Source organism: Sparus aurata, chromosome 2 (assembly GCF_900880675.1).
Source record: "Sparus aurata chromosome 2, fSpaAur1.1, whole genome shotgun sequence".
Taxonomy (NCBI): domain Eukaryota; kingdom Metazoa; phylum Chordata; class Actinopteri; order Spariformes; family Sparidae; genus Sparus; species Sparus aurata.
In genome coordinates, this window is record NC_044188.1 from 15,368,823 (window position 1) to 15,393,209 (window position 24,387).

Below are 24,387 nucleotides of genomic sequence, written 5' to 3' on the forward strand. Positions count from 1 at the left end.
TTCTTCTTCTTCCCTTCACCTCATATTCTCTTTCTCACCCTGTTTAACCTGCTCTTTCAATTCTTATTCTTTATACCTTTCTTTCAACACCAGCTCTCTTCCATAAAATCCCAATTCTGCTCTTCTCTCTTCCCTCTCTCAGAGTCTACGTCACCTGGGCATTGTGAATCTGGAGTGTATGTTTGAGACCCCCGAGAAAGTGTTTGTGGTGATGGAAAAGCTTCATGGCGACATGCTGGAGATGATCCTCTCCAGTGAGAAAGGCAGACTGCCTGAGAGGCTCACGAAGTTCCTCATCACACAGGTGTGTATGCGCGCCAATGAAGACAAGATGACAAACAGTGTTGTCATGCGGTGCGTATTTACTGTACTACGGATGACGCGTTGATATCGTGCAGCATGCAATTGTGGTCCACCTATCTTTGCATCTTGATGCGTATCAAATGCGTCATAACATAACGTTCAAAGTGTATTGCTTTGAACTTTACAATATCCTGTTTGTGTGGTTGTGGGTATGTGTGTGCAGATTCTTGCAGCGCTGAGGCATCTGCACTTCAAGAACATCGTTCACTGCGATCTGAAACCAGAGAATGTGCTCCTCGCCTCTGCCGATCCCTTCCCCCAGGTATACCGCAATCACACACACTGAAACCAATTCTTACAAACACGTCAGTTCACATGAGTTCAGTTGCTCACAGATTAATTTCTAGATTTTGTGGAAACGTATGGTGGGGGATTCCAAACCCTCTAAGGTGTAACTTTAACGTTTTAATTGCATCAGTATTGTGCACTTTCAGAGGAAAAGGTCAAATCTCAAATTCCATCATTTCAAGTAGATCCCAGCAAATATCATGATCAAACATGCAGAATGTGATAATAAACTGGAAACATGTATGCTCCCCTACATCAAGAAAAAGAAAATAGCTGACTGAATATATAAAAATATCCCCTTCCTTTCCAAAAAACAATTAAATAAATGATGAATAAAATAGATTTGTCCAAATCGACAGCACAGGGCACCGACATAGTCTGCACATGGCAAGACACTGGCATGTTTCCTCTCTATATTTGTTATTCACAAATGCCTCTGTGTCACATTACCACTTCCCCTTTCTTTGTCTCAACCACAGAAAAGCTGGGCCAGCCCTATCAATGCAACAGTCTGCCTCCGACTTACTCAATATGTGATGAAATTATACCAGTTTAGTGTGGGAATTTCCCGTCGCTCTTTCAAATGCTCTCAATTCCGCTGCTGGAATAACCTTTTGTATTAATTTTGATAAGTGTTCCAATAGTTTTAACATAGATAGAATAATACAATTCACACACCGAATGTATTATCCCCAAATCATTATTGAACTGCAATACTGCAATTGGGATCCAATAATTTTTCTTTGCAAACGCTTTATACAAAATAACATTTATTGGTAAACAGGACTTTCTACAAGGTAAAAACATCAAAGACTTAATGTTAATAATAAAGTCGTCCTCTCAGCACTCAGACTGTATAAAATCAAGCTTTAGTGGCAGGCCATTTATTAACTTCTGAAACAGTAACATTTGTCTTTGGGAGACCCTTGACCTTACATGGTCCACCCATATCGTGGGTTTCGATGTAGTCTTGTCTTCATGCGACCTAATTGATCAGACATGATCAGAATTGGAAATACTTTGTATTTGTTGGAAATTGGTTTGTTACAGTACAGTAGCTCCTTCTAGACTAATAATATCACAAATTGGTAAAAAAAATAAATATATAAAATAGAGGACACAATAAGAAATAAAATGGCTCAAATCAAACATAGCATAACAGTTAAAAAGCTATATTAAACTATATGAGCCTACTGAACATTTACAAATAGCCTACTGTTCCTCACTGTTTCCTTCTCTCAGGTGAAGTTGTGTGACTTTGGTTTTGCCCGCATCATCGGCGAGAAGTCTTTCCGGCGCTCGGTAGTCGGCACCCCAGCCTACCTGGCCCCGGAGGTTCTGCTGAACCAGGGCTACAACCGCTCGCTGGACATGTGGTCGGTCGGTGTCATTATGTACGTCAGCCTGAGTGGGACATTCCCGTTCAATGAGGACGAGGATATCAACGACCAGATCCACAACGCTGCCTTCATGTACCCGCCAAACCCCTGGAAGCAAATCTCCAGTGATGGTAAACAACAGTCCTCCCTTCGTGAAGGTTATAATGTTGTGTTTCTGTTGAATCTGTGGATTCAGTTTGTGGTGCTGCCGAACACTTCTGTGCTGTATTATACAGACAGGTGCTTTATATGCAGTATATGAGTAAGGTTAACGCAGGGCAAGCAATTATAGAGTCAAATGTTTGTATTTCACAATAACTTCTGCAATAGTGCTCTGACACACATAGCCTGGGTTTCAATGTTATATCATCAGTCATTTTAAAGGGGAATTCTGGTATTTTCTTTATGTGTGGGCAGGAAAATGATTCAAACAAATGTAATCCTTAGGGGAAACTCTGATCTGAAAAAAGTTATGTCCAATGAAGTGCTTGTTTTTGCCCCCGACAGCCGGATGTCGTTATTTTTTGAAAAAAAAAAAATCCAACAGAGAGAGAGACAGTTTTGTCAAATAAGATCTATTTACATACCAGAAACCCTTATCTCTTCCTACCCGAGGAGAAGTCATGCTCTAATGTCTCTTGAGAAGGGAGTTGTTGCTGGAAGACGTCGGTGAAGAGTCAAGAGTTGGAGAGAGGAGTGAATATCTAACAGCAACAACAACTGTAACAACCCACCTTGTGAGATTTCAGGGTGTGACTTGTGCCTCCAACAAACCGAATCTCATTATTTAACAAGATGGTCTATCTCTGTAGGAATCATTCACGCAATGTTGACAGAAACTTAGAATCACAACCAAAAAGCTAGCACTTTTACTAGACGTAACTTTGATGGTCTGAGTTTGCCTAAGGATTGCGTCGCAGCTACTGCAGCTGAGGTGATCTACTGGACTGATTCCAAAACCTTTGGCAAGTATGAATCATTTACACATTCAGACAGGTAAATATAGAGCGAAGGCTTAAAAATACCGGAATTCTCCTTTAATGCGGTTCAGTTTCATTACTCTTTATTTCTACCACAACTGTAGCCAGAACCAGACTCATTCAGAGGAAACAGCCATGTTGAGGTTTGTAATGATGATGTGTATATTTTGTGTTCACAGCAATTGACTTGATCAATAACCTGCTGCAGGTTAAGATGAGGAAACGCTACAGTGTGGACAAGAGTCTCAGCCACGTATACTTGCAGGTAGCGCATACAGACTACTCGTACACACACACTAACATACACACTGACCTCTCACCGTTAATCCCCTAAATAAAGAACAGGAAACAGCACTGTTTCCAGATGTGGTGGCTGCCGGTGACTCAAGCGGCAGAGCAGCACCTCTACTCAGCTTCACTTTTTATTTCCACCTTTTTAGTTCTGCAAAATCCCTAAATAAAGTCTGTGGCCATTACACAAAATGGTACATATCAATGCAAGGAGTGCACTCTGGTGAGACGGCAGCTCAAGGCTGATACTCGAAATTTGGATGTGAATGGACGGATTAGCAATAAATATTTTCACTGACTGCACAGTTATTAAGTGCCTCCTTGAAAACTGAATGTTTAGCAGTGAAACAAGCAGGCCTTCTTTTCAGGTTCATAACTTTATTATGCAACTATTTTACCTGTACATGACAGCTTCAAAAATACACTTTGATGGCACACTGATTTGTAATGATGAGAAAGGTGCATCTTCTATCCCCCGAACATCTGTTCATCATTAGGATCAATGATCTCTCAGATAAAAGTGTTACGCTTTACGGGACTACGTCACACACCACCAACTATCGGTCTTCATAAGAAGAAGCTAGCTTAGTAATCTAAGTATGACCCTGCACCATCATATCTTGCTGAACTGATCCATATCCACTCACCCTCCCGCACTCTCCGATCCTCTTCTACCATTCAGCTCTTCGCCCCATCTGCCAACCTAACCACCATGGGGTCAAGAGCTTTCAGCCGATCTGCCCCCAGCCTCTGGAACTCTCTACCACCAGACATTCGCACTTCTGACACTGTCTCCACTTTTAAATCTCGCCTGAAAACACACTTATTCCGAGTGGCTTTCTGTGTATCAGACTAATCATACAATCACACTCTTGCCTATTCTCTATTCCACTCTATTGTACTATTCTCACCCCTGAAACTCAACCCTGCCTAACCCGGCCCGGTTGACTTCCTGTACGGTGAGGACCGCAGAGTCTGAATTCTGTGCCGAGCTCCTGGCACTATGTAATTGCATCTTCTAATTTATTTATTTTTCCTCATTTGCACTAAATTGATTCCTGTTTTTGTTGTACTGTTGTTGTTATGTGCGGTGTCCTTGAGTGCTTTGAAAGGCGCCTTTAAATAAAATGCATTATTATTATATTTGGCACTGAATTTGATGAATTTGCTGTTTATCAGACATAGATGAGACAAAGTTAATTGGTTAAACAATAAATCCGGAGGAGAGTGTTCTGTGGGCCCCGCATCACTCATTACTACAGAAAAACACAACTTTAAAACTTTATTGACTGATTTTGGTTAAACTGGACAATATTTTATGGAGATTTAAAAGTTTCCTGATGGACAAATAGCTATACTTGTTGCTAAAATAACAGCTAACTGCTGCTAAGGGTAGCTGTTGGCTAGTTAGCTCAATTAGCAGTGCGGCTAGCAGTCCTATTAGCTAACTCTGCCTGTACTGGGAGCTTGTAGCGCCAGGAGATTGTTGGTGTTTACACTGCTATAGACCATATTTACACAGCAGCCATGTTCCTCTGACATCATGCTCAGCTCGGGAAGCTCAAATGCTGTACAGCTGTTTTCCAGGTTGAAAGTCGTGTGAATGTTGCCACTTCTTGATTGGTCAGGAAATAAAAAGAGAATGTAAAGTTGTCATCCAGAAGGAAATCGGTCCATATTTCATTGAGAAACAATATAATTTACACCCATTATCTTCCGTCAGCCAACAGCTAACATAAGCATTCCAGTACGTCTAGGCTAACATTACTGTTTCAATTGTAAGATATCAACGAGTATCTCAGACACGTTTATTTGTCTGGTTTATTGTAAGTTTGGAAGTGAAACACACCAGGATGTAATCAAACAGTAATGTTAGCCAAGAAGTGATGGACAGCTATATGTGATGTGATGTCATAGTAAAATGGCTGCCATGTGAATGTGGTCTGTTACAGGAGCTTTGGTGCACGGGAGGAGGAGGTTTTTCAGGCCTCAGCGAGGACAACCAGACCTCTGTTGTTGTTTTTGTTGCAAGAACCTTCATTAAAGCCCCTGTACAGACTTTTCATTTAGTGTTGATTTTGTCGGCCCCGCTGGACGAAAGCGGTGGTGTTTTGCCGGAATGAAGACTGCATTTCCCATGCGCCCTAGAGCCCACTGTCGTGAAGACGTTTGTCTGGCCGGCGCGTGTAGATTTGTTTTGGAAACGTCGGAAAGACGACGGGACTTGCTTTGAAAACTTTTTTTTTTTATTTAAGCAGCTATCTGCAGCGTGCATATGGATGAGGTAATGTGTCTATTTGTATTTCTACTTAATATAATATGCCGCCGGTGAAACAAAGTAATGCTGCTGTTGTGCTGCAATTTCCCAGCTATATACCCACGGTGCTACAGAGCTAGCGTTACAGCAAAGTCACAGTGATTGTGATGGATGTTTTGTTCTAAGTAAGAAACTGAATCATGTATAATGACAGAGGATATTACCGATGCATCGTTGCAGGTCGGCTGGGCTGAAGCATACACACAGCTGAAATGGATGCGTGATCTAAGACGTTTGTTGTCGTTTTCACGAGTGTAGTATCTAGAGCTAATCTAGTGGTAACGTTAGCCAGCTTTGTTGTAACAACATAAATTCATGACCCTCCCTTCAAGCCCCGCAACTCTCTCCATCTCTGGAAGGAATCGCCAATGTTTATCCGTGTTTTAGCCCTAGCTCGATCGGATTCCCTCTCGGCCTTTCGTTGGTCTTCGGTTCAAATTCTTTTTCTTTTCTTTGTCTCATTATCAGCCATGACAAAAGTTTTAGCTCGGTTAGCACTGGCTAGCGTAGCAACAAAACAGCTATGCCGTATCCTGAATGTCGTCAGTTCCGGTCTGACTGCCGTAAATCGTTTCGTAAGTGGTCCGACCCGACCAAGGCCTTTCAGATGTATAGAATTAGACTACTTAGAAATAGCGTATCTTCACGCTGATGGGGTCATTTGCTGTTGTAGGTAACAGGGACACATTAGCACAAACCAGAGACTTTTGCATATCCAGTTAAAAACTCCGTACAGGGGCTTTAATCAATCTTCAGTGTCTCAGTAGCCCCTAATTTGTACCAGTGTTGGGTCATTCAAGTTCTCACTGGAACACACACACACACACACACACACACACACACACACACACAGAGACACACACCCACACAAACACACACAAACACACACACACACACACACACACACACACACACACACACACAACCTAAATTGATTACTGGATGATGTGCTATAAACACTTGAAAGCCTATTTAACGTTGATCTAATTTCAAAGCTCCTGAAACTGAAACTCTATTCCTCTGTTTATTCCCATTTTGCAGGACTATCAAACATGGCTGGACCTGCGGGAGCTGGAGACCAAACTCGGCGGACGTTACATCACCCACGAGAGCGATGACAGCCGCTGGCAAATGTTTGCCCGGGAACATACCCTGCCTTACCCGGCTCACCTCGTACCGCCTCCTCCTGCGCCAGCTTCAGACGATGAGGAGGGCGGGGAGGACGCAGATGTGCAAGGCCTCACTGAGAGGGTCAGCATCCTTTGACCAGAGAGAGAGCGGTGGAGGACTCGAGAAGGAGGGAGAGGGAAGGGAGGATGGGAAGAGCCTGAAAGAGACATCAAGTTAATCATATGGGACTTAAAAGAATAGTCTCCATCTGTTTAGACTTTCACAGCAACAAATCTGTGTGCCTGCAATAAATCAACTTTCTCTCTTCCAGCCTGGTCATCAAGCTTCCTTCTAATGATTTATCTCTTATGTTACTGGTCCTCTTTCATCTTTCAAGACTGCTTGGCTCTTTTTCAAACCTTTTTGTGCAGCTGACCTGGAGATCGAAGTCAACCTCGGCATGGTCTCCTCCTCTCACTTCACACGGCTTCAAAGCGACAGCTGGAAATACCAGTGATCAAGATAAGAATTTGGGATCAGAGTGCTTATTGAGATATTCTTCTCAAGAAATAAGAGTTAAAATTTCAAAATGAAAATGCCTCCCATTAAAATTAGAGTCATTTAAGTGGACTGACTGGAATGATAGTCCCTCGTATGCCTTCACTAAATACCGGTTCAATCATTTTTCGGAGATGAAGCCCTTTATGTTGACAAAAGACTTCCTCTGTGCTGGTAATTACTAATGTGTCAGGCATGGAGTCAAACCCAAATGCATTCCCATAAATGCATGTCCTGTTGTGAAAACTAGAAGTATCGATCCGGTGACAGCAAATCCTCCAGTAATTACCACTCGTCTTGGGCCACAATAGACACTCAGAAGACACGTGATTAAAGATGCCGTTGCGGGTTTAAATGAACTCGCATCGGGTCGCTCGTTATCTGCTATGACCGGAGAGCTTTTTTACAGTTATGATAGACACAATGACTGTTGCTGAATGGCGGAAATTGCTTCTTATTGTGTCGAGTCGCCCACTGTCAGCCATCGCTGAATTGAAAGCAGTTGTTGTGTTATTTAAATGGTAAAAAAAACATGTCCACCCAGATTCATATACCGTCAATGGAGGCAGCGTTTTTTTTTTTTTTTACACCTGACCAGGTATAAATGGACTGTCGTTGCAAAAAGCAGACCGCTCCATAATGATGAAATGTGCATAGATGGACAGCCTGTGTAACTAAACTAGATTGTGGAGACTATTTGTAGTTTGATTATTGACTCCCTGTCATGTCAATATGCTGCATGTTTCTGTGAAGTAGAATTATCTAGACACAATATAAAACATACTGTAGTAACAATGGTCTATTATACACTCGTGTGACCTTAAGTTTATGTAGTATGTATGTATGTAGACTGTGTATAACATGTTTGAAGGATCCTAGCCTTGGAAACAGATAATACAAACCTTTAACAATATTTTTTGTGTGTTGGGATGTTTTTATTTATGGTATCAATCATCCATATTTAAAAAAACTGTCATCCATAGGTTGTAATTTTCAGCTTTCAGCACACACACAAATCTGTTATGACAATAAAATGGTCATTTATTATGAAAATACTACTCAGTCAGTCTGACACACTGTTATTTTGTCGCTCTTGGACAGAAGAACAGATGATTTCAGATATGACGAGTGTAATTTCTGCTTAAATGTCACACGGATGCGCTCATATAGACGCATGCATTTACATATGTATTTGAGGGCACACAATGCAATAATTACAGCGATGTCTCAGCCATCGGAGGACAAAGACGATTTTCAAAGACACATTGCACCTCACAGACTGAGTGGCACTCAGGAGGAGCCTGTGGCTATAGAGGCTGAGAGAGAGAGTTGTTTTCCTTTCTGTGATGAGCGCCCTTCAGCCGGCCACTCTGGTGAGAGTGCACCCTTGTTCGTGCTACGCTACATCCATCATCACTGGCAAAAGACACCAAAGGATCTTTATCAGTTTCCGCTCGTTTTTTGTATTTTTCAGTTGTAGGGATGTTTGTAACTATTGCATCAGCTTCCCCATGCTACTGCGTTTGCAGCAGTGAAGTCAGATCTCAGAGAGGATTGTTCCTGACGCCAGCAATGAAGTCTCTATTGAGAAAAAGAAAGCACTAAGAATAAAAGTGGTCAACTTGAGAATTTTCTAAAAAAAAAAACCCCACTACCTTCACAGTCGGGTCTCAGTTGTGTCCTGTAGAGATTAGAAGTGCTTCCATAAACGTATATATAAACAGATGCTGGTATCAATGCAGAACACTAGAATCAGGTAAATTCAACTGCGACATTCGGTTATATATAAAAATTAAAGGAGCACTATAAAGTGTTTTGGCGAAGAAATTCAAACTTAGAATTTTAATGTTCAAAAAATAAATGAGGTAATAATACAAACTCGGAAATGTTTGTTTTTTCCACAAGTGAATAAACAAGCTGTTCTCAGAGGAAAATATAGTCCCCAGGTCACTGTTTCAAGCTAGAAAGGTGGCAGGATCTGCCACATATAAACAAAGTGAAACAGTATGAAGACATGTTGTCCTTTAAGGTTAGTTTGTTTATTCATATTCAGTCATGAAAGCACAGAGAGTTTGTTTATTAAAGTGACCACCAGGAACATTTAAGTGTGTATGAAACAGTCTCAAGATTCCTCTGATGATTATAAATGACCTTTAATAGCAAACAAGACCGTCAGCAAAAAGACTGCTATTACTATTTAGATGTTATTCATGCCTGTGCTCACGTCCGATCACATATATCACATATAAAAACACATATAAACACATCATCATGATCCATCCTGCGGTCTCCCTGTCACAATAAAAATGCACGCATCTGCCGGCAAGCGCTAGTTAAGATCTTTACAAGAGCAGACGCTGGTGTCGTACCGCTTTTGTCAAAAGGGGCCTCTAGAATCAACAACAGTTTGTTTAGGAATAAATAATAAAAAAAAGAAATCAGTCAATGAAGATCTTCTGATTAAAATGTCATCCCCTAAACTACATAGTGCACCTTTAAGGACTTGCAGTAGTCTCTGTTATTGTCAACAAACCTCATAAAAAATCATAATCTACATCATTCCATTCAACCTCAAGCCCATTGGTTCCTATACTGAAGATTTAATTCTTTCAGAACAGTTCAACAAAATATATAGATTACAGAAGGAGTACATATGTTGAGGACTATTTCCATTGGATTGACAGGTCACCTCATGTGTGTTTTTAATTGTTTTTGGACAACAGTAGAGATCTATAGCACAAATTAATATACAACATATCAGGTTTTGGCTGCACAGACAATATCTGTTAATCGGATAAATTCATTGTTGGTTTTGATTGACAAAAAGAAAAATATAGAAAATCACCAGAATTATCCTGTAAGACAAAAAAACTTGACATAGAAATTGGCATTTTGTACAATGTGCTACCCCTACAGCTTCTGAGTGCAGCATCACTGTGGTTATTTTGAAGCTGTTGGTTGCTTAATGTTGCTTTTGCCTCTGCCTTAACCTCTGAGAACAATGTGTCATCATTAAAAGATTAAAATCTTGCAATCAAATTACTCAACAGTTAATGTATAATACTCTTGGGAAATTACAGGAAATCGAAATGATGGTTCTTAGTCACACAGGTCATAGTCATACTAAGCGCTTCAGTTATGAAGAGGCCTCTTGGGTGAGAGGTAAGACGTCTTCAAGAAACTGAAACAGGCCCAGTTGCCTACGATACAGCACTTAGTATCAGGATGAATGGAGTTTGTGGAATGGATGTTTTTCAGGGTTTCTAAATCATAATCAAGTCGCCTCAGCTCAGAGAGCCTGCTTCCTGAGATAACCATGAACTGAAACTCTGCCAGTGGACACACAAAACAAAACCCTATTAGCTCTGGAAATGTTTTGTTTGTAATTGTGTAACATGATCGCAAATTCTGATTGCACTCTCCTCATCAGACGTTCTGACTGCACAACAGATGACCTGCAGTTGGGCCATAATGTACATTAAAAGGCTGTGCCAGCTGCTGAGTTTGCCCTTGCACTCAGGCAAAATGCATTCTGAGAGGTAATAACTCAACAGTGTAAAACAATTTGCAAAATGACAGAAAATTGCAGAGCAATTACAGTTTTCAGACAGATGCACAAAACCAAAAGGTACGCCAGAGCTCATTTCACAACACACCGGTCTATTCTCAAAAAATAAGTGGGAGCTATGAAATACTTCTCATCATATGTCTTCACAAAATGAATTTGTTCATAGCGTTATAGTCACAGAATGGCTAATTAAAGGATAAAGAGACACTATCATGGTCCACTGCAAATTTACGAAATAAAGACCAAGCATAAATCAATTTGTAAGATGACAATTTATTAAATGTCATATAAAACTGTAAATTAGCAGCAGTCAAATGTTACTTAAATGTGTGTATTAACAATTCAACTGCATCATATTTGCATTTTGAGCAATAGATTCTTGTTTTTATTGATACATGGATTTGTATACTATATTATACTACTACTATAACTATATTAACATAAACGTGCTTACTTACTTTTCTCCCACAGGTGTTTTGTCTGTTAATACTGACTCATTTAACTAGTTCCATGTGGAACACCCACACCCACTCTCGGGTTAAGCAGGTGTTTTTAACAACCAGTGGTGATGTTCTACTGGTGGTGTCAATCTCAGCGTAGCAGTGGCAGTTTAGTTCCTTAGAAATGAAACCCATGGATGTGTTTTATTGGGTGAGGTCAAGAGCAGCTTTCAGTGGTTTGGAGGGAAATCACGTTGCTTTGTTTCAGATTCTTCTTTCCATGACAACAGTAATGAAAAAAGGGAAGATGAGAAAAGTAGGTAACTTCCACATTCCACACTTCCAGACTCTTCAACTTCCACAGAATTTCTGCCAAGAGGTTGTACTTTTCAAGGTGACAGATGCACATTTTCAGGTTCTCATTTCATTTTGGGTTACTACTACAAACGGTTTACATGCTGTCGTGATCAGAAAACATTGTGGCAGCACTGTATTCCAACCTCTGTCTGAAACGCTGTTTTAGCTTCTGTCTCTTTAAGGCCACCTCTCCTGAATACCCACTCTGCTCTGATTGGTCAGCTCACACATGCCTGAGCCAGCACTGCTAACATCAACAACAGAGCAGCTGTGTCAATTGAATTTGTATGGGCAAAACTAAGCCTCTAGGCATAAATGATGTAGTGATAGTGTAATGATGAAGTTGATGCGTGACTCCATGACATAGAGTGAGGTCAAAAGGCACAGAATTAAAGACGAGATTACTGACGAGGTGTTTCAGGAGCAGTGTTTTCTGTGGGAGAGAGGAGCTTCTGTTGGTGCAGACTTTGACCTTTTGACCTTTATTTTGAACCTTTTGAAGACCTCTTACATGCACAAGTAGGTATATACAACACTGAAGGAGAAAAACAGGTCCTTTAAAAAATGTCAAGTGAAGGCTCTCTGTTGAAAAGGAGGTCATATCACAGTGTGGTGACAAACGTGCCAGAACGTGAAAATGCCACAGACCACAAATGTTTGCAGTCTTAATATAAATTTGTTTTTCTATTTTATCTTGAAAAGAAATGCAGTCTGAAGATGAGGATAAGGACAATATAATGTAGCTGTGGCTGGAAATGTTAATACTAAGGGTTGTAATGATCACATATCAAACACAATAGGTTGTACAGGAAGCGGGAGCACTTTAGAATAACAAATATGCAGCACTTTAAATAGTACAACATCTGCACTGCAGAGTTTTTCCCTCATCATAAACAGCTCCTGCTTCCTGGAATTACTTGTCACTTGTTTATTAGAGAGTCATGTGCAGCACAGCATTCCTACCTTCAAGTTTGAGCAGCTAAGCTACTCAGTGTAATATTACAGTACATCTGCAATAATGATGTTTAACATCACGACAGTAAGCTGCTGACATTTAAACAACAGGTTGACATTTATTTTAGAGTCATATGCCCGTACGTAATTTTTTTTTATTGGGGTCTGAGCATGAAGTATAATTCGTTTGCACTTGTCGATAAGGAAAATGCCAGTTTAGGGGTTATTTCCTAGATTCACGGACCTACTTTTCCTGTCACACATGACAAAGTACTCAAAACCACCTCTGTAGTTGAACTCTATAATGCATTTTTGCCCTCTAACCTTTTAAATGTTACAAATTCGAGCTTGGATGAATTATCACAAATCAAAGGATGCAAGTGAAAGAGAAAGCACAAGTCAAAACAAGTTGCTTCGGGGTTGGGTGCAACTGTGAGTGTGTACCTTGGAAAATTCACTGTGGTTAATATGTTGTTTACCGTTCCCAGATGCTGTGAGTGGGTTACGTAATTATCTATTATTTACATTTTAAAGCGACCGTTCACCCAGACCACAAAATACATTTTTACATACATGTTGCATATTTTAACCCTCTTACCTGTTGGGTTATGTATGACTCTAGACAGTGTTTGTGTCTGCTGTTGAGTTTTGGAGATATATGGCTGTAGACATGTTAATAGATATAGAATAGATTTGAAAACATCAGCAGCAATGCCTCTTTCCAGAAATCATGAAATCAATCCACAGACCTTGTTGTGAGAAGTTTCATCTATTTTCATTATATCTAAGAGAAGGCAGACATTTGTATGGCTGATATCTCCTAGCCTCAGTACCTCACAACGAGACAATCTCCAGAAAAACATGCCAGTTTAGGGGTTATTTCCTAGATTAACGGACCTACTTTTCCTGTCACACATGACAAAGTACTCAAAACCACCTCTGTGTGAGTTCCTGTTAGTTACACTCTTTTGAGCACAAAATGTTACTTTCCAATTGTAGACGCAGGATTTTTTCTTTCTTTTTTTTTTAAGCATGCAAACAAATTATGCGTCACAGCTCAGCAAGGAAACATGTTCTGGGGAAGCAGGAAACTGGTGATTTTGCACTAAAAACGGCTTTACGTTGATTTTACCAACATAGAAGCCTCATACTAACTTTAGTTGAACTTTATAATGCATTTTTGCCCTCTAACCTTTTAAATGTTACAAATTTGAGCTTGGATGAATTATCACAAATCAAAGGATGCAAGTGAAAGAGAAAGCACAAGTCAAAACAAGGTCCTTCAGGGTTGGGTGCAACTGTGAGTGTGTACCTTGGAAAATTCACTGTGATTAATACATTGGTTACTGTTCCCAGATGCTGTGAGTGGGTTATGTAATTATCTATTATTTAAAGTTTTAAAGCGACTGTTCACCCATATTCTAACCCTCTTACCTGTTGGGTTATGTATGACTCTAGACAGTGTTTGTGTCTGCTGTTGAGTTTTGGAGATATATGGCTGTAGACATGTTAATAGATATAGAATAGATTTGAAAACATCAGCAGCAATGCCTCTTTCCAGAAATCATGAAATCAATCCACAGACCTTGTTGTGAGAAGTTCATCTAGTTTAATTATATCTAAGAGAAGGCATACATTTGTATGGCTGATATCTCCTAGCCTCAGTACCTCACACCAAAACAATCTCCAGAAAAATATGTACTTTTGATATGATATGTTTGATATGTACCTTTCAGTTTTGTAGCCACATTTAATCATCACACCGAGATAAAAAAAATAAAAATAAAATGTGCATGGTTTTCAGAATGATAAATGAATAAATATCAAAGCCCTACTTTCACCTTTGAATTTTCTCTGAATCTCTGAAATTAACTAAAACCTGAACTAATACAGGTACCCACGGATGCTTTTACAAACATCCTTTTCTTGTATTTTAATCAAAACCCAACAAAACCATCTTTATATAATCCACTACCACAGTGCCAAACTATGAAATACTCTCTTGGCCTCTACGGACAGAGAAAAAAAAAAGGTGACGAATGAGGGGAGGTCAGGCTAGAAAGCCCCTTTTCAAATATTTTACCATTAGACTCATCGGAAAAAAAATTAATAACCATTTCCTCTTTCCAACCTTCCTCTATACCTCCCTTTGCTATCTCTGGAGCTGGCCTCAGGTATGCATTCTTCCTCATAGGAAAAATACACAACATCTACAGCTGCTATAAATGTTTACTCAACACATTAAGAGATTGGCTGCAGGCATCCGTCACAGATTCTTTTCATAAACACAAAAGAGCAGAGGGTTTTGCACTGACAGACGGTTGTAAATTGTGTTTGATAACCACAAAGCTCATACCTCTGCCTGGCAATCAGGTCATCGCACTGCGCCTGATTTAAATCGGCCTCATTTCACCTCTCAAATTCAGTTAGGGAGGGAAATGACTTAAGCGTTTTGGATTCTTTGTAGAGGCAGTGACAAGAACTCTACGTCACGGAAGTTAAGACTAACAGAAAAAGATGATGAAGTGAAAGCTGCTTCAGTAAAGTTAATGATTACACTGGTTACACAAAGGAAAGGCTTGTATGAGTGGCAGGGGAATGGAGGTTAAGATGCGTGACAAGCTGTTTACTGTAGCTGTCTTCCCACAGAGTTTCACTTCTTAAATAAATCATGATGATGATAGGATGTTTCTGCCTCTCATGAGTATTGACATCTGCACCGTGTCTGGTCCATCATCGTCTAGTATTTCCCCCCACCCCTGAAGCTTACTTCCTCTGTGCACGTGTGCAACAACCAGACCTCCCTCCTCCTACATGTGTCTTCCCCTTTTTGTACTTCGCCTCATCTCTTCCCCGCTCTCAGTGCTGACATTTCAACTGTGGCTGTCAACGGCAAGTTATCTCATCCAGAGAAAAAAAGAAAGAAAGAAGTAGACAGAGAGAAAAAAAACAATACACTCTGTAGCTCTTGTGTAAGTTTATGATTACCGACTATAGAGAGTACCATGTGGGACTGCAGTGGCTTGGCTGCTTGTCAGCAGCTCTGAGGAGTCTCTACTGAAGCTCGTCCTCTGGCCACCCTGGACTGAATTCTACCAATCCCGACACAGCTCTGGAATGTGTCTTAAACCCTTCACCCAGTGGACAGCCTGCGTTTACAATCAAGAGACACTCCTTACACCAAACAACAGGTGAGGTCATTATTGATTACAAGAAGTTTAAGATGTCTGGAAATTATAGAATAATTAATAAAGTGGCCGTGAAAAAGTAAAAAATAAAAACAAAGACAAAGAAAACTTTGGTAAGCATGGTGTTAAAGTTATGAGTCAGTTTAAAAACCCTCGCTCTCTTTCCTAGTTTTCTTTTTGTCCCTGGTGCCTGCTGTCAAGGGAAAGACAGCATGCTTGAGGCTGTGTGAGTCGGCGTTGCACACATAATTAGGCAAGAAATGTAGATTCTCCACAGGGTTGAATGTTTTGATGCGGCTGGTCACTATCACAGGTTGAAGAATGCAGCGCTAACAAGAAGAAATAGTGGAAATTCAGAGGAGTGGTCTTGACAGGTGGACTGAGACAACAAATGAAACGTGTTTTTTCCATTTCGCTCAGAAAGGAAGGTTCCACATGCAGCACATTCCTCCTCATCGGTTAAAAGGCTGAAGTTTTGCCCTTGTAAAGCCCTCGCAGATGACAAGGGTGTATAATAACAACCAGGCTTGGTCCAGCTTATAATGTTAACAAACACATAGTTGGCTCAGATGGATGAAGGATGGACTGAAGCTCAGGCCAGCTGTGTTAGGTAGGCATGTATTGGGGCTGTGTGATGATACAAAACAGAAATACCCAAAAATGAAACCCTGTGGACTAGAGGAAAAAATGAAGAAGACACAAAGTAAAGATAAAAGTAGAGAGTACAAACATCTCATATTTGCCCATTGTCAGTAAGAGGGGGAGGTTAGTCATACGAGGCAGACTGATGACTAAACAGCAGTCTGTGAATAACATCAGAAACGCTTTCAGATTTAGGTGCAAAACTTTCCGACACCACACTCACTGTAATTTCCCACTCCCCGTTATCTGAAAATTTGTATGAATAATCCATTTAATCAAACCCATTTGAGAGAACAGAGGCATAAACACACACACACACACACACACACACACACACACACACACACACACACACACACATTACCGTTCACTAAAGATGGTCTGAGTCCAAATGGCTTCTCCATTATTGAGTTTGGTTCGGACAGCCTATCTCTTTCCAGACGTTAATGGCATTAGATGCTTCCTGAGCGTATAAACACACCAGAGAGGAGCCTGCAGGGGAAACGAAAAAAATATCCATAAAGATACAGAACACAGGTTTGATTTCCTAATGCTGGAATCTCAGAGGGAGACAGGAAATTGTCAGAAAAAGTCTTGATATGCTGTAGATGTCGAAGGGCTCTTGTCATTTTACATGAAATATGGCAACCACATGTTGTGTTTGTGGGAAGTGATAGTGGCTGCCGACTTTGTTGATGACATAAACCTGTGTGGGCAGTCATTTCTTACCCCTTTATGTGCTATTTCAGCACCAGAACATTTAAAACAGGAAGCAACACAGACTGGTATCTAATATGCGTCTCGAATCACACCCACAGCTCTTTGATGAGCTGGGACTGACCGCGCATCTGCGGCGTAAATCAGGGAGGGAATTAATTGATTAATTCATATAGTGTATGGAGTCCACATTATCATTCCTTCAAGCCACATTAAACATTGAAATCCCTCTTGTCTGGGAGAGATGTCCGAGACGGCCAGTTCTGCTTGGGCTGCTGCATAAGACATTAAACTGGACCGTCAGTCGGTCCCTGGAAGAATAGGTCTATATTAGCAATAACCGACTGTAAGTTGTTTTGTTCCAGTTGGATCACAAATGCATATCGCGCCGATAAATTGGACTTAGGTTGTATTATGCACCGATTACAGTAAAATGCAAATGCTCACTTTGCAAGTTCGGTCTGTGCTTCCCCTGCTTGCCACGCAGATTTAGAGCGTGCAGGGAAATGAGTGCAACAATATCAAGACAGTTCAAACAAATAATAGCATTAACATAACGTATTCTGGTCGGCTAGGGGGGCCTGGCAGGAGAAGTTGCTACATGAAATTCATCTGGTATGAAGCATTAGTTCCTTTAAGCACTTAGTTTCTGTAAAAAGCGAGAACTCCTTCACGCAGAGCAGTTGAGGCAATGAGGAGGGAATTTTTAGCAATCTCAGTTGCTATAAGCGCTTTGGGTGCAAACTGTTATCGTCAGAGAGCGTGACTAAGCCTGCATCTTCTCTAGGGGGGACTTCAACTCTCAGCCCGGACAGCATATGTTGAGCCAAACTGCCTCACATTATGGAGACAGGCAAATGATTGTATCCCTTGAGCTCACTGAACCACGAAATAGGATAGAGGATACAAAAAATGTCCAAGCTATCCTTGGCATAGGTTCATGTTTTTCATGTTTTTTAAAAGACGAGCACTCACTGTTGAACTTTTTTATGTCTGCAGGTGAATTTCTAACCAGAGAAGAGACAGAAAACAAAAGGAAAAATGAACCTCAATTCCACACCTACAGCAACGAGCACAACCCCAAATGCTACATGTGTAAACATCGACATCAACAGTCCAATCAGTGACCTCCTGATGTCTGTCTACATTCTGGCTTTTGTCTTTGGCTTGATCTTCAATGTGCTGACAATTGGCCCCATTTGGCAGCAAATGCGCCGGCAAAATGTTTTGGGCATCTTCCTTCTCAACCTGTCCATCTCTGACCTGCTTTTCCTCTTTACCATGCCCCTCTGGATGAATTATTACCGACAGAACCACCACTGGCAGCTGGGTGTCCCTGCCTGCAGTGTAGCTGGCTTCTTCTACTACTCTAACATGTACATCAGCATCTACCTGCTCTGCTGCATCTCTGTGGACCGCTGCCTGATGGTCACCTACCCGCTCCGCTCCAAGGCCCACCGTACCTCACGCTACGCCTGGACACAGTGCATTGCTGTTTATGTCGTAGTGGTGGCACTGCACATCATGGTACTGGTCAATGATAATCTAAAAGATGCTCACGATGACAAAACAGGCAACGACCGTTGTTATGAGACTTACCCCATGGAGTCACCGGTTGCCATGTTCAACCTGCTCAGAGTGGTTGTCGGCTTCCTGCTGCCCCTGCTGGTGTTGGCTGTGAGCTACTGGAGGGTGCTGGCCACTGTGGGTCAGAGTCCCGGCCTGAGCACCCAAGCTAAGAGGAAGGTCCGCCTGCTGTCCTTTGGGGTGATTGGCATCTTCTCAATTTGCTTCGCCCCATATCACATCCTCCTGCTCACACGTTCACTTGTCTTCTACCGCAGCGAGAACACATTTCCCCATGGAAGTTACTGCAAGTTTGAACAAAATATGCACTTTTCCTTCTCTTGTACGCTGGCGCTGTCCAGTCTGAACTGCGTGGTGGACCCAGTGCTGTACGTGCTGGTCAGTAACGGAGTCCAGGAGGAGTTGAAACTGTGCTGGGCGAGGCACAGAAGGACACAGACAGATACAGACTGTGCTCTGACTGCATACAACAGAGGGAAGTCAAATACCAATTTGATATAAAAAGTAACCTATACATATGTGGGTGGACAAGTGCATTTGTATGTATATGTGTGTGTGACTGTGCATATATATACATGATTATGCATAATGCTGAAGCTGTTTGAACTCATGTCTTCATTCTCAGAGTTAGCTATTTAGTAGCTGCAGGATTATTTACATCACATAATCAACCTTTCGTGCAGACAATCAACATCCTTTGGTAGAAACCACATTGCCGCCTTTGTGTTTTTTTTTCTCCCTCATATCCTGTAGAGGAGGTGCTGAAATGATGTGCATCTCAGGACTATGTAATTAGTTTGCACGCCGAGCTTCTGCCCTCCCAAGAGTTCTTCAGTGGCGGCCACTTCTGGTTTGTGGTTGGCCGCTGCAGAAGTTGAAGAGCTCTCATGTTTTCCCTCCAGTCTATACGAGGACATTGTGATTGTGATTATGTGGCCCTGGTCTAAGCGGAAAGTGCATTAGCACTAAAGCGTGCATGCAGTTCATTAGCATGACCGTCAGTGAAACATGTTGAATGTAACCATAAAATAAACCAGTGGTTGGAACAGGTTCCTTGGTTTACGTTTGTTTAGTTTGCGACGGTCGGTTTTGCAGATGGCATATACATTTGCACATGGAGGTGAGGCTTTGGGAGATGATAAACTCATACATTCAAACGGGTTGCCAATAAAGTCTTGCACACAAAGGTAATCATAAATCGAGCTTGGCACCTGCGTCAAGAGGGCAAAGGCTGCAATCAGGAAACCTGTGTGTGTGAATGAGAGCGTACGTGTGTGGGTGTGTGTTTTATTTGAAGTGTTAAAATGTTTGACTTCTATTCTTATTTCTGTAAATGTAGGGTTAGGGTTAGGGTGTACAATAAGCAGGGTAAGGAAGGAAGGCAGTTGGAGGAAAAAGGAAGAAAGAAAAGACAGGAGATGGGGCATCAACAGCTGTTATTGCTCTGTCTTATGTTTTGTCCATTATCCAAACATTGGCTCTTTCATTCATCAGCAGAACTCTTTCTTGCACACATCGATACATCACCAGCTGAGCACTTCACATAAGGTATATCCACTATGGAACACGGGTCGACAAGCTCTGTACAACCAGTTCTCGTCATTTAAAAGCCTTTACCGTCAAGCCTGTGGTCTATATATAGTATACAGCAACTCTGCTTCCTGCTAGCTCTTGTAAAATGTTTCGTCTGATTTGCCTAAGTGGAAACATAATTGCTGCCAGGATCATGTTAACAAGTACAGTTTTTTTTTTTACCAGTCCATAATGAGGTGGACATGTAGGAAAACAAATGAGCACTGCCATGTTTATGCAACTTTGCAAGCACTCTAATTTGAAATGTTCCCTTACTACTGCATGTTGATAAAAATGGAAACCTGGTGTATTTGCTTTTGGAAATTAGTAGTATACTTGTACACTGGTTATTTTGCTTAATGTTAGATACCTAAAACATCAAGCCAATTCTATATTTATCTTATTTTCAACAAATCCTCTGAAAAGGCGAAAACAAAGTGACTGATCCTACCTACATGTATCATCTGTGAAGTCTTATATTGCTTATTCTTCCGTACCAAACACCTCTATCTTCGTCCAGACACTGTTAAAATATGATCAACGAATCACACAATTGCACTGAATAATGTGTTCCCACGTCATGATGAATATGGACACTGAAGCTTATTTTAAGTCAATGCCACATTAACTGTCTTGCTGCAGGCTCACAAGAGCATCACACATATTAAACACTGGCCATAATTGCAAGATTTACTCTTGTCTGACTTTGCTAAAATCTACAGTCTTCAACTGTTTTAGGAAAGTCAACAAACCCTCAACAACTGAATAGGAAGATTGGCCAAAACAGTGTGGCCCTTGCGGTGTTCAAGCAATATGCGCACTGGACCTTTCTTGTTTGCTCACAAATTCTGGTTAGTTAAGAAATCTATTTGGTCAGGTTTAGGTAATAAAACTACTTTGTTCAGTTTAGGTAAGAAAACTATTTGGGTAGGTTAAAGTGAAACTCTCGGCAGAAAGCAACCAAGGCTTTATTTGTGATTGAATATGAGCCAAACCTTCGTGTAAAAGCATAATTACGACGAAAGAGGCACTTTTAAGATTTACCGTAGTTTTCGGGCAAGCTAATTTTCAATGGAGTGCGGGGGCACTTTTACACTAGCATCAAAATTATGTTCACAATGTTCACAATGCTCATGTTCACGTGTAGAGACACTGGTGATACTGCGAGCAAAGTTTCCTGTTGTGTCGAGCCTTCTTAGTGTTTTAAAAATAGCGATTTTGATGCTAGCGTAAAAGTGCCCTCGCACTGCATTGAAAATTAGCTTGCCCGAAAACAAAACTTTGGCAAATCTTACATCGCTTGACTTCCTCCTTAGCTGCTGTAATAATTACTATGCCCAATAGATGCCGCCGCCTCACACAAACATAAATATGCTTCATAATAAACTGCTTTTATAGTCAATCTGTGGTTGTTCTTCTGTTTGGACAGCCTAAGGTAAGTAGTAAGCCTCTTTTTAAAATTCAAACTGTTTATAGTCTACTTCCAGTGCAAAATCTACATCTTGAGTAGGAAGGAAAGTATGGAAAGATGGTTTGATACGTTGTTGTAAAAGTAAAAGTAAATTACAGATTCATGCCAGCCTTTTAGGAGATTCTGAAACTGGTGAAAATGCATCAGCCCTGTCAGATTCTAGAGAAGGATAGAAAGATGCCCTTTCCATCACCTCATTATTTCACCTCAGTACAGATAGCTTGAGGCAATTTGAGGAAGCGCTGCTTGCAAATGTTTGCAAATGTAAAGATGCAGTCAAGTTCACCCCAAAGCTGCAGTCCATCATCCTGTGGCATTAGGCCCGAGATATTACAAATCCATTTTCTCTAGACCGGCCTTTTAATGAGCTTGCTCAGGCTGTAGCCAGACTCCCTGGGTGATCAATATGGTTTCATTGATTAGCTGTTCTGCCTCATAGCCTCATAATGCACAGTTGGTCTAGATGTACGACACACAGTCAAGGCTATTCTTAGACCAGAGTTATTTTAGAAGGGAGCACTTTCACATATACAAAACAACACTCAAGAGGAAATACTTTTTAATTTCTTCAACAATTATAAGCAATCACTGCTACTCAGTTGATATTGATATTTAACTGCTGCTCTCCTGCTGCTCGCTCTCTTATTAGGTGTCTTTAATGACTCAGCAAATCCTTATAATCACATCCAATTTGTATGAGCCCTAATGCATTTCTGAACCACAACTTCAAAGTGGTTTATCATTAGATTTGATGGTTTCTTCAGCAAAACAATAAGTCAGGTATTCAAATATTCATATTCACTTACAGCAGACACACGGACTGCCACGGTTAAAATACACGTTTATTTAAATGTACATTTGTGTTTCTTGTACAGTCTGTTTCCAGTAATGTATATTTATTAGTTTCACACTGCCCACCTCAACAGCTATTTTCACTAATGTTTCACATACATATATACAGTATATTGTGTGCGGCTACCTAGTGGCCGATTTATTAGGTACACCCGTAAAGTCCAATCCAATCCAATACAACAGTTCATCCAATAATTCTACTTTAACAGAGAGGTTATAGTTTGCCGTGGTGTTGAACCGGTTGATAAGAACTTTTTCTCCTTGCTTTTTTTCCTGCAAGGAGAAAAAGTTAGCTAAACAATGTTAATTTTTGCTTTTTATATTTGTATGACGTTGATACATATTTGCAGTTTTTTTGCTTGAAAGGATGCTGCTCCTCATATCTGCACTATGCATTCACGCTGCAATGACTGCTTTCAGGTCATGGTCAGGATTTGATGCGTCAGTCGACTCAGAATAACTGCCCGCACCATTTTTAAATATTCTCCTTTTCACTCTGCTACAGCCCATGAAGAGACAGTTGAAAAGAGATTTGTCTGGTAGCCCGGAGGACAAGAAAGTCTAAATCCTCACTCGATTAAAAGGAGCTAAGTTTATTTATGAAAACACATCTGAGCAAGAACACTCGCCACTATGTCTGTTGAAACACCAAGCTTTGTATATCTATGTATCTTAATATGACACAAATGAAGTGGTGCAGCTCTCAGCCTTAAACAAGCAACTAAAGTGGCCATGAAAGATATTCCAAAAAAGGAAAAATAACATCTCTACAGCATGTTTTTATTTGTATTTAAGATTTATTGTGTTTTTTTGTGGCACACTTATGACAGGCTTGTATTAGCAAGATTTATGCCAATTTTGTACAAAGGCATCATCTGGATGTTACTGATGACTATGAGAGGCAGCAGAATAATACTGTATTATTGGACTTTTATGCCCGCAGTGCAGTAAGTAGGTTTTGATTGTCCTGCATGAGGTGTTATTTTCTTTTTGGAGAAAAATAATCTGGATTTGTCACCTTTTGTCACAGATTCAGTGAAGACTGAAACAAAGCTGCAACAGCTTAGTTGCTTTACCGATACACAAACCACATAATAATCCACTGTTTCGACTATGTGTGGCTATATAAGGACCAAATTGCAGTTTATTGCGTGACTTATTCCTTTAACATTACAGTGGAACAAAATTGCTGCTTCCACCCAGCTGATACAAAACAGCAAAATCAAGAAAGGAAAAATGTAGTGGAGTAAAGTGTATACCTCTGCCAGCCCAACAGTCCCCTTTAATTCAGGCCAACCTAATTTAATATCAAACTCGATAGCCCTGTATTACTAATCTAACAACCCAGGTACTCACTTAAAGATACCAGCCTAGTGTATATGCAGTGTAAAGAAAGTGAAAAAGAAGTCCAGGATCCGTTCCTTCATCCAGATACATACCAGTGGTTTATGGGGTCTATTCTGGGCCGACACCCATCCTTCGTTCAATTTTCATGATGAAAATTTGTTCAGTAGTTTTTTGTGAAATCCTGCTGACAACAAACCAACAAACAAATGGGTATGGGGGAAACCATAATCTTCTCAGTAGAGCTGATTATGTTTGTTCCTATCAAATTATAACAATACCCCTTTTCCACTGGTCAAAAATCCAACTGAAACTAGGCTTTTGTGTGCATTGGGAATGTGTAAACTCAGCATTTACACCCGGGATATAATAGAGCTGGATCTCGAACAACTTTGTGCCAGTGGCCACT

The 24,387-nt window shown here is 40.7% G+C and overlaps 2 protein-coding genes across 3 annotated transcripts in view; both read left to right on the top strand.

Annotated features, from left to right (window-relative positions):
- prkd2 (protein kinase D2) overlaps positions 1 to 8,199 on the top strand; it is a 41,036-nt gene extending 32,837 nt beyond the window's left edge. For both annotated transcript variants that reach the window (XM_030399724.1, XM_030399733.1), the window contains 5 exons: positions 143 to 304; positions 527 to 625; positions 1,894 to 2,161; positions 3,190 to 3,275; positions 6,660 to 8,199. In XM_030399724.1, the coding sequence (XP_030255584.1) occupies positions 143 to 304; positions 527 to 625; positions 1,894 to 2,161; positions 3,190 to 3,275; positions 6,660 to 6,884 (840 nt within the window). In that variant the 3' untranslated portion in view covers positions 6,885 to 8,199. The remainder of the gene's footprint in view (positions 1 to 142; positions 305 to 526; positions 626 to 1,893; positions 2,162 to 3,189; positions 3,276 to 6,659) is intronic.
- Positions 8,200 to 15,437: 7,238 nt separating this feature from the next.
- On the top strand, positions 15,438 to 19,790 carry gpr184 (G protein-coupled receptor 184). Its single transcript, XM_030440621.1, has 2 exons — positions 15,438 to 15,796; positions 18,152 to 19,790. Exon 2 carries the CDS (start codon positions 18,194 to 18,196, stop codon positions 19,238 to 19,240), a length of 1,047 nt encoding a protein of 348 aa, XP_030296481.1. The 5' UTR covers positions 15,438 to 15,796; positions 18,152 to 18,193; the 3' UTR covers positions 19,241 to 19,790.
- Positions 19,791 to 24,387: the final 4,597 nt, after the last annotated feature.